This window comes from Macrobrachium rosenbergii, chromosome 55 (genome assembly GCF_040412425.1).
Source record: "Macrobrachium rosenbergii isolate ZJJX-2024 chromosome 55, ASM4041242v1, whole genome shotgun sequence".
Taxonomy (NCBI): Eukaryota; Metazoa; Arthropoda; class Malacostraca; order Decapoda; family Palaemonidae; genus Macrobrachium; species Macrobrachium rosenbergii.
The window spans coordinates 42,725,878-42,743,488 of NC_089795.1; the positions used below are offsets into that span (position 1 = coordinate 42,725,878).

Genomic DNA, 17,611 nt, shown 5'->3' on the forward strand with positions numbered 1-17,611 from the left:
AATAACGTTAATTAGAATTTTTCAGGAATACTTGAGATAGAGCAGACTGATATTTCAATGAAGGAATAATTAGAATGGAAGGTTGTATTTCATAGGAACAAAAACACAAACACATTCACGGTTTTTCTTTATATTTCATCTGAAGAAAGACAACACACCCACCAAAAGCTCCCTATTATCGAGCATCAGTCACCTCGCAGAGAGAACCACCAGCCTGGTCAAAATGCACAAAATAACCCGCGGCTGACTATGGTCCCTCGCCTTCAGACACAGCCCACCTCAGGTTTATGGCTACGTCGTCATATAGAGAGAGAGGAGACGAACGCCACGATAAGAAGGAGATCGCAGCGGGCAAGAATGAGAGCCACTCTCAAGTTCTTAGACCCACGGTCTAGGCCTAAGCGGCTAACAGAGTGATGATATCGGTCTTGATCGGGTCTTCCGTGATGAGGGTCGGGTGGTAACGGGCGTAGGGCTTCCCGCTCTTGTCAATCAGGAACTTCTCGAAGTTCCAGTGGACGTCGCCCACTTCCAAGGGAGAGTAGTCCAGGCCGGAAGCGAAGGTGCTGTCCGTGTACTGACAGGCACTCTGGTAATAAGAGTAAGATTTGAGTTTATGAAATTCAGGCTGTCAAGCTAAGCGCTTGGGCACTTTCGGCCATTCAACACTTGTGAAAAGAGGGAGTTTGAGTAGTTGGACAGCAAGGTAAAGAGAGTTAGGAAAAGAATAAGAGGGAGATATGGGGAAGATTTGATTTATGAAATTCAGGCTGAAAAACTAAGAGCTGGGAACTTTCAGTCATTCAGCACTTGTGAAAAGAGGGAGTTGGAGTGGTTGGACAGCCAGATAAAAAGATTCCGTAAATAAATTGGATATAGTACGAGGATCTAAAGGTGGAGCTGAGAGAAACCCCACAGAGAATGAGCAACTAGAGGTGTTGAACAGCAAACTTCAACCTTAACCTTGATTCTAAATTCACCCAAATCATACAGTTTTAACAAGGACTTTAACCTTTTATTTGAAGTTTTTACTTTTGAAATTATAAACCACAAACCCTTGACCTTTACCTTAACATTTACCTTTAACCTAACCTCAGACCTACCTTCAAAAAGGTGAATATCTCACTCTCCTTGTTCCCGTTGACCTGGGTCTTCTCGAAAAAGATCATTTCGGGTTCGAACCCGTTACCAGGTCGGACGTGGCGGATACCGTTCATGATCTCCGACTCACCAACTCCAGGTTCTTGCTGAGGGATATTCAGAGAATAGACTTGGTAGAATAGACTTTTGGTAGAAAAGAATTTTGGTAGAATAGGTTTTTGGTAGAATAGGCTTTTGGTAGAATAGATTTTTGTAAGAAGAGACTTTCGGTAGAATAGACTTGGCAGAATAGACTTCTGGTAGAATAGAATTTTGGTAGAACAGACTTTTGGTAAAACAGACGTTTGGTAGAATAGACTTCTGGTCGAATAGATTTTTGGTAGAATAGGCTTTCGGTGGAATAGAATTTTGGTATAGCAGAGATGAAATTTGTTAGAATAAACATTTGCAGGGCCTTTGGAAATTCATGCATATTCTTTGTCAGAAAGGACTTAGATTAATGGCAGAATCTTGCTACTACAGCCATTTATAGAACAGATCTGGTAGAATAACTTAATTATTTAGAATATTTAGAATTCGCCTTGAAATTCGAAGAGTAGTCTTGGTGGGGAAAACCTCGAAATTTATGGAAGGGACTTAGTAGAATAGACTTGGAATTTTCGAAATAGAATTGTCAAACTAGAACTGATATGCTTTTGGATTTTAAAATCATTAGTATAATTTCAAGACTGAAGGCATTTTAAACATACTAGTTTTTATTAAATTGCTCTTGAATAATGTACACTATATGGTAATTGCTCAAGAATGAATATTAGGTTTCTTCATCATATTAAGAAACTACTGAAAACGGAAAAACAATTTCGCTGAGTGCAGAATGAAAAATACATAATCATAATTTTGTCTAATCAACATTTTAAGCCTTATTTCACAAAAAAATCCTAATAGCTCTGTTAATCCCCACAGAAATCCTAAAAGCATTTGGTCTGAATCACGTACATGGAGCAAATCTTGAAATTGCAGAATCCAGTTCAGGTGGATCTGAACACATTATTTAATCAATTCTTTGCTTAAAAACTTTTTCACGTTTAAAGGCGTTCTCAAACTTACCAGATCATTTTAGAATACAATTTAACAGGATCTGAATGCATGCTTGAATTAACTCTCTGCGTAACAACTTTGGCATGTTTAAAGATATTTCGTGAACTTACCAGACCAAATTGGTTGCAAGGGAAGCCCAGAATGACGAGATCTTGGCCGGCGAAGAAATCGGCAAGTGCATTTATTTGTTTGTAGGAGGATACGGTTAATCCTCAGTAGGTGGCCACGTTGTACGCCAACACTACCTGTGTGAGAGAGAGAGAGAGAGAGATTAGATTACAGGTGAGACTAGTGATTACGTTCGTATAGCATCAGTTATGGTGACAAACAACCGCGCGATAAGTGTACCACTCTGACACTGGAAATATATATAATGATCTTTGTTGTTATAACAAGAAACGGTTATGTAATTAACATTTTATCGTAAGTGCATTACACTGACCATAGAAAACTTTTTTAAAAATTATCAAAACCTTGATAAGAGAAGCAACTCGGAAAAAGCAGTAACCAAAGAATTATCTAAACACGTTGAGTGTATATGACTGTGCCCTAGTGGATAGCGCTTAAAAGCTACCTTCAAATTATTCTGTGTGGATACAAGGAGATAGGGTTGTGGGGCTTGCAACTGCACCCCTTTTGTATATGAAATTAAAAGAAAAGTTACGAGATACTTAATCATGTCTCCCAGTATAAAATGAAAAAGGTTTTACACGTAAACAAATATGTATGTGTATATACATACATGTATTTATGTATATATATATACATACACATATACATATGTATGTATATGTAAATGTATTATGTATATGTGTGTATATGTATGTGTGTGTGTGTGTGTTTGTTTGCTAAGACATAAACTTAACCCTGATCAAAGGTGCAAACGTAAATAATCAAATTTAAGTCGAGCAAAAGCATAAAACCTCAACATAGGCCTAGTCAGACCTCCCGCTTACTTTGCCTCGATACTCGTCGAAGCTGACGGTCGAGCCGTTCAGCGTCTTGGCGGAGAACTGGTAGAAGTCGCCCTCGACTTCGTGACACTCTCTCTTGAAGACCATTTCGGGCACCCCCGGGGCGAGCAGACTCGCCCCCAGGAGGAGGGGTATCAGTCGCGCCATTTGGGACAAGACCGAGTCGAACTTTTCCCGAGATGAGGTCTGTTTATATAGTTGCTGTGGTGAGTCTCGTTATCTAATCGTTTTCGAGAGCTGGTTTGTTTTCGTCGTTAATTTAAACGATTTTAATTTTTGAAAACGATTATTTTCTGAAGTTTTGCAATGAAAATACAGTAGTTCAGTGTCATACATATCATATCACTGGATAAATTGATAGAAATAAAAATAAGAAATAAAATTATTTTCAGCAGCAACTCTTACCAGGCCAAAGTGCACTATAGGCAGATGGTAACACTGAGGTATTTCTCACGATTAAAATAAAAAGAAAGTCTCGATGCTGGTGCTGATCCCAAGCTGTCACCATGTCACAAAGGTGAAGGCATGCTTGAGTATTATCTTTTCACAAACAGTAACCCAACACTTTACTATATTACTGCTGTACTAATATATCTTTCAAATACTTCAGGGGAACTGGTCTCTGTAACATACAGGTTAAACGTCACTGTGCTTGAATTAAATGAGTTCAAGAAACTGCAGTTACTGAGTATAACCCGACATATCCAAGTTTAAATTTCATTCAGTTTTTTCAGAAAAAAATGATCTTTTACAACGTTAATGTAAATGAACTGCAGGTCTTTATATAAACTATATCTCCTTTACAGTAACAAATAGTTGTAGTTGTGTCTTCAGATTCATGTCGTGATGCCAGTTTTAGTAGCCATAATCAATCAATCAATCTTCAGAGTCAACTATTTTCAGCCTTCTATACAACATTCCCCTAAAGGTTTTTATTGAAGCGTTAGAACATTTGAAATAACTGGTGAGAATGAGAAGGACTTTTCAAAGAAATCATTTTCGTCAAAGTGAGTTTTGGAAAGAGTTGGTGTGAATGAGCATCTTCATTAATATAAATAGCGAAGTTGTGCTTTTTAAAAGAATGAGCTATTTTGATAGTTAAGCTGAACTATTAGTCTTTCCAAATGGGACTTTTCCAATTGTTAATGTGAAGAAACGGGGTTTTTCAATAGTTACTACGAACAAAGAGTTTACCAGTAGCTACTGTGAACAATGGGTCTTTTCCAATAGTTAATGTGAACAAAGGGTGTTTTCCAATAATTAATGCGAACAATGGGTATTTTCTGATTGTTAAGTGAACAAAGGGGAAGTGGAGGGTGTCCTAATAGTTTATGAGAACAAAGGGTTCCAATAGTTAATGTGAGCAAAGGGAGTTTCACGACAGTCACTGTGATCAGTAAGCCTTTTTCATATTCAGTGCAAACAATAGGACTTTCTCAACAGTTAATGTGAACAATGGGTCTTTTCCAATACTAAATGTAACCAACGTAGGTTTTCCAGTATATAATGAGTTTGATGTTGGCTTGCCGAGACGTAATGTGAAAAATGGGGCTTTCCGAAGAGTTAATGAAAAAATTGGCCTCTTCCTTATGTGATTCTCGAGCACATGAAATGTCATTGGAATTTTACCTTTTAGAATCATGAACTTCTCATTACCCTTTTTCAGATCTCAACAAATTTCCTCGCATTGACTTTTCTCTCTTTTAAAGAAAAAGTTTAGGCTTTTGGACTGGGTTTAACTCCGTGTTTATTTTTCCTTCGAGAGATAACCTTGTCTTCGAAATTCTTTCTCATTTTACCTTAAGAGATTACAATATTATTACTATTTATTATTATTTCAGTAGATGAAACCTATTCACACGGAACAAGCACACAGGGACCATTGACTTGAAATTCAAGCTTCCCAAGAATGTTGGTTTCAAACTCCCACCACAGACCCCACACTGCAGCAGTAATTGATCATGGTACAGAGCCCTTGATTTTTCATCGCCCTTGACGCGAACCCGCGACATCTGAGTAGCATGCGACTACACTAACCACTAAACCAGCTGACCAGCGTAGTAGGTTTATTTTTCTTATCTCGGTTTTTCTGTGAGGAACAGCAGATGCTGCAAGATAGGAAAAGATAAATGGCTTTTTGAGGAACGAAGATTTTTACTCTCTCTCTCTATTCTTCTTCTTCTTCTTTTCCTTACTCGAGCTGTCATTAGATTTTCTTTCTTTCTGTTACCTCAGCCCGTTAGTTCAGTGTAAAATTTTAGAAAATGTGAGAGATGGATGAATATTTATGAATATTTAAGATGGAAAGAAATCGTCTAAGAGAGAGAGAGAGAGAGAGAGAGAGAGAGAGAGAGAGAGAGAGAGAGAGAGAGAGAGAAGAGAAGAGAGAGAGAGAAAGTAATCATTGTAACTAACACACACTATCATTGCCACACACACACACACATACACACACACACACACACACATATATATATATATATATATATATATACATATACATACATATATGCATGTATATATATGTATATACACATACAGTATGTACATTATATATAGACATAACAAACTGACGCTGGCTACATCCTCCTAATTCTTATTTTTGGATACTATAAGTCAAAGTGGTGTAAACTAAAGTGTCGTCTAGTCTGGATAAGTCCTTCATACCATCCACTTTCAGGATATGGATTTTTCCACCTTCTTCTTTGTTTCCTGGTTCTTTATTCTTCTCCTGCTTAAGCGGTAGGATGTGAGAAGTCCATTGAAACTTTTTTTTAAGTACACCCTTTTTCGTTTCATTATCAGAAACAAACAAGGTTACTTCTTTTATTCTATTTCTGTGTGGGATATTAGGCTGAATAAAATCCTTAGGTTTTCCGTGTTTTGTCCTTGAAAGCAAATTGGTGACAGATGAAATGGTCTCACAGTGAATATGCGAACACTTATTTACAATCTGTAAAGTTTTTTCTATGTTTTACATCATAACAGCTTTTATAATCGTACAAATTCACAAAAGTACGAAAAAAGTTCAAAAATACAGAAATGACTCTACTTCATATACTATATTGTTCTTTCAGCACGATGATAATTTGACAGTGCAATAGATTATACAGAATGAGAACCGTCCTTAGAAGCAACTGTGGTAAAAACACTCTTATTTGTGGTTTATTTTAGATAAATAAATAATACTCGTACATCATACCATATTAGTTCATTTTCGCTCCACTCCGTCAAAATATTTTGTCTACTGCCTCCAAAAAAAAAAAACAAGAGGAACGAATTATGACTGAAAGTCACAGGCCAAGATATTCTCAGAAAACAAAATCATTCACAACATGAGTAAACAAATTAAACTTTACAAAGAATAAAGATTTTTTTTCAAGAACATGAATGAGACCTAAACATAATAAAATGACCTCTGAAAGCATACCGTGTCGGGAGACATGACAAGGCATATTTCTTCTTTAAACTAGAATTTAATATTCAAGGACGATTACTAAAGGTTTGTCTGACTATGTGACTTGAACCATATGGCAACACTGCCTATAGAGATTGGCTGGCCTTGAAATCCACAACTACTGTAACTTAGGAAGCGACATTTTGGGGAAATATTAATAAGTCTTCCCTGGACCTTCAGGTAAAGAAAATTTTAATTTCCTAAAGTTTTTTTTTTCTAACACTGGTTAAACCGAGGTGCTGCAATTGCAGCCTTTTTTAACTGACGGTGAATGTCCTCAGCCGATATCATTTGGCTGTCCATTCTGCGCAGCACCCTTCATTGGTTACAATGATATCGGCTGCGGATATTTACAGTCAGCTAAAAAAATAAATAAATAAAAGAGCAGAATATAAATTTTATTTTATAATGCATTAGCTATTTATCTTGAAGTCTATCCCATATGTTGGCTAACTGTGGGAAATTTTGCGAACAAATCACTTCAAGCATGTTTTTTTTTTAATTTATACGACTGGAGAATTTTGATATCAGCAAAATCAAGACGCCAATTCAATCCTTAATCAAGCTATATTTTGTGACAAAGGCAATCCTTCTTCACTAATACAAAATAATAAACTATTCCTTTTTTTTTTAATAAATCGTCGAAAAAAAAACAATTTATCTTTGCAATTGTCAACGTTGCTCCGAATGCATTGATGTGCCACTGATATCTGAAAGAAAAAACAAATTTAAATATACCTTACGATATAACCTAAAAAAAAAGGCAAAGGGAGATTTTATAAAAATGATATATCTATCCTTGAAAATGAATAATTAATAATGAAGAAAAAAGTTAGCTAAAAGAAAAAATCAGCACTGCAAAATTCAAGATATGAATGAGAATTTTAAAGACATCCATTTAAAAACAGAACGAAAACAAAAGAAATGAACTGATAAAATTCAAAAAAATCGGAAACACTGAAATGAATTATAAATCACTCTTAATATGAATAAAAATGCTTACCAATCACTCTTGTCTTTTGATTATAATGCGCATACAAGATCTCCCCAAGTAGGATGAAGACACTGAGTCCCGTCCCAAGGGCGAGAAGGACGAAGGCAGTGAACACCTGTCATTTATCAAGACTGATTAATACCCTGGCCAGGTGTGGCTTTACAACATATATTCACACTCAGTGCGACGTATTTTTAATAGATTATGTAGACCAGTGATTCTCAAACTGGGTGCCGCGACACCCTGGAGTGCCACGGACATATTGCCTAGGGGTGCCGCAAGTTGGTCATGAATTTTGTTTTGGCTACATCATCTCAGTGAACATTTGTAAAAAAAAAAAAAAGTTTGCAGATCTTCATATGATTATTATCAGTGTGGCTACTCTCATATTTTAACATATGTATCTGTATATACATATATACATATATATATATATATATATATATATATATATATATATATATATTTATATATATATATATATATATATATATATATATATATATATATATATATATATATATATATATATATATATATATATATATATAAACATTATATAAACGTCCTTTAATATCAATTCGCTCTACATATAGAAATATATTTTCATATATATTACCCATTAAACTACAAATTTTTTAGTTGACAATAAGTTCATATATGAGACGACGAGAACTTTGATTATCAACTAAAAACATATTATTTCAATTAAAGCGCATTGGATGTTAAAGGACGTTTGTAGATTAATGCTTGTATATGAATCACGGTGAGGTGATAAAAATTCATTCATATATATATATATATATATATATATATATATATATATATATATATATATATATATATATATATATATATATATATATATATATATATATATATATATGCTTAAAAGTGGTTTATCATGTTTTTTCCCTGTTAGTCTTCATTCATAACGCTCAAGTTTATCTAATTCTTCTGATATGCTCTTTCTTTGTAGAGTATATTTCTGCATGTACGGTGTGCTGTTTTGGTTTGAGCATGGATAATAATTTTACCCATTAAATAAGAAGTTAATTCATGAGATATGGTGGGATGGTGAAGAAGGGGTGCCACGGTAATCATTACATTAGTTAGGGTGCCATCACTAAAAAAATTGAGAAACAGTGATGTAGACTGTAACTTTGTCATTTATACTAAAATAGTATCAGAAACTAGAAAAATATATTGATACTGAAATAGTACTAGAAACTAGAAAAATATATTGATACTGAAATAGTACTAGAAACTAGAAAAATGCATTGACACTAAACAGTATCAGAAACTAGGAAAATATATTGATACTAAAATAGTATTAGAAACTAGAAAAATATATTGATACTAAAATAGTATTAGGAACTAGAGAAATATATTGATACTAAAATATTATCAGAAACTAGAAAAATATATTGACACTAAAATATTATCATAAACTGGAACTTGAAATGAATGTTTACAGTCTATAAATGTTATGGGTTTATAGTGTGAAGACTGTAACGCGGTCATTTATGAGAAACATATCGATACTAAAATAGTGTCATAAACTAGAACTTGAAGTGAGTGTTTTTAGATGTTTATAAATTTTATAGGCTAAAGATACCTGTCATCAATTATATTTATAGATGTTTATGAATTTTATAGGCCTAAAGATACGTGACAATTATACAAATCTGTATGATGAATTTTCATAGAGTATGCAGATTGTAACTTTGTCATCATGGAAATATTATGATCGAAATAGTATCAGAAACTAGAACTTGAAATGTGTGTTTATAGATTTTTATAAACTTTATAGGCTTAAAAATACGTGTCAGATATACAGTACATCTCCGTGCGATGATTTTTTTTAGAGTATGAAGATTGTAACGTTGTCATCATGAGAAATATTAAGATCGAAATAGTATCTTAAGCTAGAACTTGAAGTGACTGTTATAGATATTCAAAGACGTTGTAGGCCTAATCAGACGTGTCAGATAATATGCAAAATCTCCGACAACGGATGTTAAAACAATACGAATGGACAGGACCCACCGTTTTCAAATCCAAGGCGATCACCGTAGGGGCGGGACAACTGTAAGGCTCCGGATACCATTTCAGCTTGAGTTTGTGGAGTATGCCCGTCTCCCTCATTTTGTTAATGCTTGAAAACATTAAAAAAGATAAAGAATTCTTTACAGGAGTGACTGACTTCAATTATATTAGGCTAGAAATGACCAGAATACTTTCTGTATAAAAATTCAAAATGTTATCACGGCCAGCGAGTTTGAAGGCTTCGTTATCGTCCTCTGGCAACCTACCGTTAAGAAATCGACTGGTAGGTTGCCGCCAGACTCGATGGCTGCGAATATGTCCTTATCTTAATGCTGAGCCTTATATGACGAGCAGCCTCATGTTCTTATTTAGACCAGGCCCGGTATGAGCAAGAAAAGGAAAAGGGAAAGAAAGAAATAATGGCGTTTACCGTTAGGGGACAACTGTCCAGCTTCTTAACGGATGGTATATTATAAGAGAGGGAACAGATGCAGGAAGTGAAATCCAAAGTCTGGCGGTAGAAGGGGAGAGGGGAGGAAAGTGACAAAATTGGGTAGCTCTAGGATTGCTGTTATCTAGAGAGTAAAAAAAATGTCTTTTGTTAAATTTGTGTTACATTATAAAGTAACTTCTTCGGAAACAAAATTCTATATATATATTTTTGTGAAAACTTGCCGTTAAGCATGAGGTAGTACAAGAGAGGGTCGAGAGAGCAAATCTAGATCCTAAGGACGTTACATACCGTGCAGATCACCTCTTTCAATTAGAAACTTACTAATGGTTCAGCACAGGTCCGTATGGGAATCCTTTTCCCCACGCCAAGGACCCATCGTTGAAGAGCAGATGCTGCCTCGCGGAGCGGAAGGTGCAAGCTCCTATAGGATCCAGTCTCTGGACCTCATAGGATCCTACGTATCCGTATTTCGGACTGGCAAGGGCGCTGCCCCGCAGTTCTTCGTACGTGAGAGGGAGGGTGTCCTCGTAAGGTGCTATTAGCGAATTCCAGTACACTCTGAAGGTGGGCTTCTGAAAGTAAAGTCCAATAACTTAAATGTATATGAGGAAACAGAATCAATTGTCTAAATGTGATTTACATAGATCTATTAACTTTAAATGATAATTGAAAATGTAAAAAAAAAATGGGTCTAACAGCGACATCTTAAAATTCACCCTGCGGGAACTGGTGACGTCACTCCGTGATATGTAAAAGTTACTGATTTCTTGATAAAATGTGCTAATTGCGATATTAGGAGTGGTTTTCACCATACCAGAGAACTTAGTATACTACAGCTTCTTCCCTAATTGTTACCATCCATACACACGGGCAAAATAAATAAGCAAAAAAATAAATAAACAAATAAGAATACCTGCACAAGTTTAAAATCGGAAGGAAAGATATCGTGCGTATCCTAGACCATTTTTCATGTCCCACTAAATTCTGGGTGGAAAAACTAGCTCAATGGCAATTTATTTTATTCGTTGGTCTAGGTAAAAACCAAACATTAAAATCAGTAATATCTAATGGTGTAGATTTACGTACTTTCACGTCTCCTGAAATAAACATCGAATAAACATCAGTTCTATGATCGTCAACATCATAAGAGCACATCAAAGCACATAATAGAAACATTGTCTAATCCTACGCTTTACTTATACGAACGCCAGTCCTGACCCTGAAGAAATCCTCCAACACAGAGCCCTTGAGGATTCCCAGACGGTAATTCCCAAGAGCCCTGAGGTCTTCCAGGGAGTCGAAAAGGAGTCCATTCCCCGTGACAGTCAAGAAGGACACGAGTTTGGCCGAATACGAAGTCAAGATCATCACGCCAAACACGTAAGCAGTCCAAAACACTATTCTAAGTCCGGTTATGTCAGGTGTGTAGGGCCAGCCTGGGAAAGGGTAATGATAGATAGTCTTAGATAAGGATCTTACGTAAATGTCTAAGGTGTTCATTTCTTTTCCCCTATCCTGTGGAAGGCTGAGCATCAACAAGTCTTTTTAACTTGTTCTCCATGCGTGCGCCCGCTGGATGGTTGGTAGGATGAAATAATTATATCTTAATGGCGTTGAAACTTTTTGAAAGAACAAAATCTACAATGACTTTATTGTTTTATTACAACAGATTAAAATGAGGATGGAGCATTTTAAATATGAAGTTGGCGGTTTGCGAGGGCTCTTAGAGTTTTAAATTATTGCATCATACTTCCAGAAAAACAATGCGTCTTATTTCTCCAATAATAATAATAATAATAATAATAATAATAATAATAATAATAATAATAACTTTACTAACCTTGCTGTGTGAGAGCCGCCCAGGGCAGGAGTAAAGAGTCTCTCTTGCATTGTACTAAGTTGGATTCCAGTTCCAACTTCCCGTCTTCTGCCAAAGTTTTCGTTTTAGGATTTCCTTCTCTCTCGTCCCCTGTGTTTCCGACACTCACTTGGTAGTAGTGAGAGAGACTCCAGAAAGCAGCCGCTAGGAGAAGCAATACAGCGACTATGGATGCCCAAAGCTCCGAAGTAAAAGGCTGCGTGTACGAAGTCCAGGAAAGAAGGCCACTGGTTGAAGGGCGGGCGAAGATGCGATAACTGTAAAACGAATAAATAAATGAATAAATAAATAAATTAATGAATCAATTTTTCAATTGATAAATAAATAAAAACTAGAAAAAACCAGCCGATGAATAAATAGATAAATCAGTCAATGAATTAATAAATGAACATGGAAATGTTTTATTAAATAGATAAATAAACATATAAATAAATAAATAAGCCAATGAATAAAAAATAAATTAGTCAATAAACGAATAAATAAACATGAAAATGTTTAAATAAATAAATAAATAAATACATAAATAAATCAGCCAATGAATAAATCAGTCAATGAATTAATAAATGAACATGGAAATATTTGATTAAATAGATAAATAAACATATAAATAAATAAATAAGCCAATGAATAAAAAATAAATTAGTCAATAAACGAATAAATAAACATGAAAATGTTTAAATAAATAAATAAATAAATACGTAAATAAATCAGCCAATGAATAAATCAGTTCATAAATTAATAAATAAACATGGAAATGTTTAAATAAATAAATAAATAAATAAATAAATAAATAAATAAATAAATCAGCCAATGAATAAATTAGTAAATAAATGAATATATAAACATGGAAATGTTTAAATAAATAAATCAGTCTACAAATAAAAAATAAATTAGTCAATAAATGAATAAATAAACATATTTATGACGTAAATGAACATTGCTGATTCATATTGCTAAGAAGCTTGCGTGGATGCTCTTAGCATGCTAAATGATTTTTCACCAAAAGATATGGAAAAAAGGTTAAATTCTGAAGGTATTTTTTCTCTTAAGTTCAAAATATTAAAAAAGAATAAATAAAATAAAATTCTCCTGTTTCATCAGTGTCAAGTTCTTACTTAACTGCAAGATTGACCTCATAATCATCAAAATTCAACAAATCTTAGTCTTACTTGATTTATCCAATCTCATTACTTTTCAATATTACACCACTTGTTTTTCACTCCTAATTTGCAATCAGCTTTCATTGTATGTTAAATCAATCTCTCTCTCTCTCTCTCTCTCTCTCTCTCTCTCTCTCTCTCTAGGCATACGAACCTGAATTTGAGAAGTACAGAAGAATAGTCAATAACTTGCGCTCTTTCGTACGTCTGGGAGAGGAAAGCTACGATGACGTCAGCTCTCTTGTTCAAGACATCAGATATCAAACCTGTCCAGGATCCGTTCCGCAGGCGGCCATATTCTCCATCCTCTGGTGACCGAATGGTGTACCTAGAATATGCATTAAAGTGAAATTATAAACCTGGCTAGTAACTTTTGTACGTATTTCTTTGTATCCAGGAACAGATGAGGCAACAGGAGGAATACAATGGAAATGATTGGCTAATCAGAGGATTGATACCAAATTGATGTTCAAATATGGATTGACTGATTATGGTTACTAAAACTAGCCTTACAATATCTGGGTTACTGAAGTGCTGGAAAGGGATTATTTTTAATTATGAGAGAAGGACAAAATTCCTCTCAATAATGAAGGAAGAATGTTTTTCCTTCTTGTTAAAAGAATATATTTCTTTAATTTGATAAAGGGAAAAGAAAACGTTTCTTAAAAAACATTTACTCTTCAAATATTGTATATTCATAGAATTTACACACTCAATGAACTGCAGACAGTCTGTGTATCATTCACCAAAGATCTTAAAGTTAGTAAACCATAAGAAATATAATGTCCAACAAATTAGAAGTTCAGTAAATGAAAAATAAGAGCTAAAAGTATGGATTCTTATACGAATTTCATTCGAGTATCAATCAGTTAAGCTTGTGATTTACCTACTCAGTTTATCTCCGCGAACCGCAAGCCTCAATATCTTACACAATTCCTCACACCGTTGGCCTGTGGAACAGCCTCCTTGAGGAGGTTGTGCAACTGGAACCTCAGAAGTTCAAGCGAAGGTGCAGTGCATTATTAACCTAGGATCATTTTCATTTTCCTTGCATTTTAATAATTTTCCTACATTTTTAGTTGTTTATTCATTAATTTGTGAATTTATTTTTCTTTTGAATAAGTGGTCTCTTCTTTCTGTATTTCCCTTTACCTTCTGTTGCTTCTTTCTAATGAACACCATATTCTTCGGAAACTTGAATTTCAAGTCAATGGCACCTGTGGGCTTGTTTCATAAATACAGGGTTCATTTTCTGAATAATAATAATATTATGTGCGAGCATCCCACACCGATCGATGAGCCTTAATTAAAGCAAGTGCTTGCATATAAAAAAAAGGAAATATGATCCTTTGACAAAAGACGGCCCCGGGCTAGTTTCTCATCTGTCCCAATTACAGTACAGTATATCCAAAAGACGAGAAGAAAAATAACAAAAATAAATCAATTAATGAATATAATCTAATGAAACGCTTGAGACATTGGGATGGTTTCTGGATGGTTAGTCTTATTCGTCTCATACTCGGGTCAAAATTGAAAAATAAAAAAAGACAAAAACAAAAGACTTACGTGAAATTGAGGCGATCCTTGAGCGTTTCCCAAACTTCGCCGTAGAACCCTGATAAAATATGTTTGTTTTGAGCGCTGTCAAACGTTTTAAAGTGTGCATGACCATCCTGGAAGGCAGACAGAAGGAATTAGATTTAAATGAAATGTTATTTTTTATATCTGGGTAGCCAATCTTTCTGGCATTTGATATCTGGCGTTGGAGATATAAAATTAGGTCTGGAGAGAACAGGATTCAGATAGAAGCCTGGAAGTGTTTACCTGAAAGTGATATTTGCTCAGCAGGCAGTAGATTTGAGTCTAGAAGGAATTGGGATAATTAAACCACAAAAATAGTATCTGGTGTATTGTGCATTTTCCGTTCAACTAACTCGACATTCCTTAATAAACAACTTCCTGACGAACTATATATATATATATACATATGAATATATATATATATATATATATATATATATATATATATATATATATATATATATATATATATATATATATATATCCTTTATCTTTTTCTATACAAATACAGGTTATCTTTTGTTAAAAAAGAAAACTCTTAACACATACAATGTATATTTTTCTAAATCTATTCTCATTTTAGCTCAGTTGATCAAACAATTATTGAAAAATTCTTCTCTGTTTTTCTAAAGTACTCGCTCACTCAGTCTGGCGCTTTCTCAGGCCCCACTGTAACCCATTATCGCTCATTTTGAAGTGAGTTTGCCAACCCCAAGATTATGCCTGAACATATGGTCACCCATCCAAGAACACACCCAGTGCTGCACAAATGTACTGACTGACGGAGATATCAACCATGAGTCTGACAACTTACGGTCTGGCCAATCATTGCTAATCGCCAGTCCAAGGATTGCCCAAACTCATCGTGAGGTCATGGAGTTACAAAGAAAGTTTTCTGATTGGTAATGTTTGTCTCTTCAGCATAAGAGAACAGACAGGTATCATTTTTGTTTGTCTTGTCTTTAGGTTAATAGACCATAACCAAACGATTCAGACAGTTTCCCAATACTTCTTCATGCCCTAAGAGCGCGCACGATATACTCGTCAAAATCAACATAACACGAATAAGTAATCATCCATTATTTAGACTTTTCGACCAATTTCTGCGACTCTGTTCGGTTCCTCGTCATTAATCAGACGCTGGAGAAGGCGTTGCCTGCGATACACTTGGTGGTTTGGCAAACGGTATGACTAACAACTCCTTTCTTTGACAGCTAACTCAAACAAACCCACATAGATTGCCGTCATGGAAATCTTCCTCAGTTCAGTTGATACTGCGACCATATTATCAATGAGAGGAACAGCATTAAGCATCTGTGCCACTGTAATACTAAAATATATCACATAAATATGCTATAAATTATCTGAGCTTTCTGTCACATATGACGTACTAGATATTTGCATATTGAAATACAGAAGACTATAGTTGACAAACTAACCAATGTAAACTAGACATTCTTTGAAGTTATAGATGATATATCTGAATGACTTCCCCAAAACAAACATGTTAAAACATTCTTGTTCGTGCTCCGTGAGACATTAGCCAGAAGAGTGCAATCCAGTGAGATGTAATTCTATTAAATATTATCGCTTGATGTGTTTCCCCAGCTTCAATAAAGAAGTTTATTCATTGACTGTGATCTCTGAGGGAGAGAGAGAGATCTCAGAGAGAGAGAGAGAGAGAGAGAGAGAGAGAGAAAGCTTTGAAAACTCTTCCATGTCAATTATACCATCGTGACAGAGTGCGTGTGTGTGTGTGAGAGAGAGAGAGAGAGAGAGAGAGAGAGAAGCTCCTTCATACCATCCTTCATACCATCGTGAGAGAGAGAGAGAGAGAGAGAGAGAGAGAAGAGAGAGAGAGAGAGCCTTCGAAGGCTCCTTCCATGTCAGTTACGCCATCGTGCAAGAGAGAGAGAGAGAGAGCATTAGGCAAGCTCCTTATATCTGTTACACCATCTTGAGTCTAAACCAGATGTCACTTACCCTGACGAAGGTCACCACGAAGTGGACACCTGACAGGTCCTTCCGTCGATCGTACTTCACCGGCATCGTGAAGGACAATCTATTCGAGCCCTTGGACGTGTGTGAGGAGGTCCTGTTGAGGAATTCTGTATTTCCTCCTAAGAAGCCCTCCTCAATCTCTCCTTCGTCAGCAGAGTTGGCGTACCAAGTACCCAGATGGCTCTGTTTCATTTCCAGGTACCTGGCGGCGAACCACATCTCCACCAAGAGGAATACGCCAGGGGTCATCTCCTTCAATGATATGACCTGGAGGAATCTCCCTTTTGTGTAAATCTAATAGTAATAATAATAATAAAAAACTTCTTTCAGTTTTTCTTCTGAAGATGGAAGAAAAATAATAATAATAATAATAATAAAAGTAATAATAATAATAATAATAAGGAAGAAGAATAATAATAATAATAAATAAGAAGAAGAAGAAAAGAAGAAGAAGAAGAAGAATAAGAAGAAGAATAAGAAGAAGAAGAAGCTGGCTGTAGTACCAACAAATTTAAATAGTGGCATTTTCTCTCATTCTGTGACTCCAGCTTCAACCAAAATGTGTCATTTTATAGTCAAAATAGCGTGTTGATGTAGTAGACAAAGTTAAATAACACTGTTCCTCCATCCAGTGAAGAATAAATGGTGCCATAAAGAATATTCGTTCATTCCTTCAACTACGTTACTACATGTTCAGCCTATAATAATCTCACCTTCTTTCCACAACCATGATCTCCAAGGAACAGATGCCACTAAACATATTTCTTTAGTATCATTGACCTAAAATAGTGAACATATTGTCTAGAACGATCAGTTCATTCACATATAAAATCATCCTTACAAAAAAAAGAATCTTAATGTAA

At 35.1% G+C, this 17,611-nt stretch overlaps 2 protein-coding genes across 2 annotated transcripts; both read right to left on the reverse strand.

The window, feature by feature from the left end:
- Positions 1-114: 114 nt before the first annotated feature.
- On the reverse strand, positions 115-5,211 carry LOC136835187 (glutathione peroxidase-like). Its single transcript, XM_067098417.1, has 4 exons — positions 3,156-5,211; positions 2,310-2,444; positions 1,104-1,247; positions 115-589 (listed from the first exon to the last, which is right to left on the reverse strand). Exons 1-4 carry the CDS (start codon positions 3,318-3,320, stop codon positions 398-400), a joined length of 636 nt encoding a protein of 211 aa, XP_066954518.1. The 5' UTR covers positions 3,321-5,211; the 3' UTR covers positions 115-397.
- A 1,872-nt stretch (positions 5,212-7,083) lies between these two features.
- On the reverse strand, positions 7,084-16,967 carry LOC136835796 (glutamate receptor ionotropic, kainate 2-like). Its single transcript, XM_067099651.1, has 9 exons — positions 16,731-16,967; positions 14,733-14,839; positions 13,321-13,494; positions 12,112-12,263; positions 11,968-12,054; positions 11,346-11,563; positions 10,449-10,699; positions 9,674-9,782; positions 7,084-7,739 (listed from the first exon to the last, which is right to left on the reverse strand). The coding sequence occupies exons 1-9, from the start codon at positions 16,965-16,967 to the stop codon at positions 7,611-7,613; spliced, it is 1,464 nt and encodes a 487-aa protein (XP_066955752.1). The 3' UTR covers positions 7,084-7,610.
- Positions 16,968-17,611: the final 644 nt, after the last annotated feature.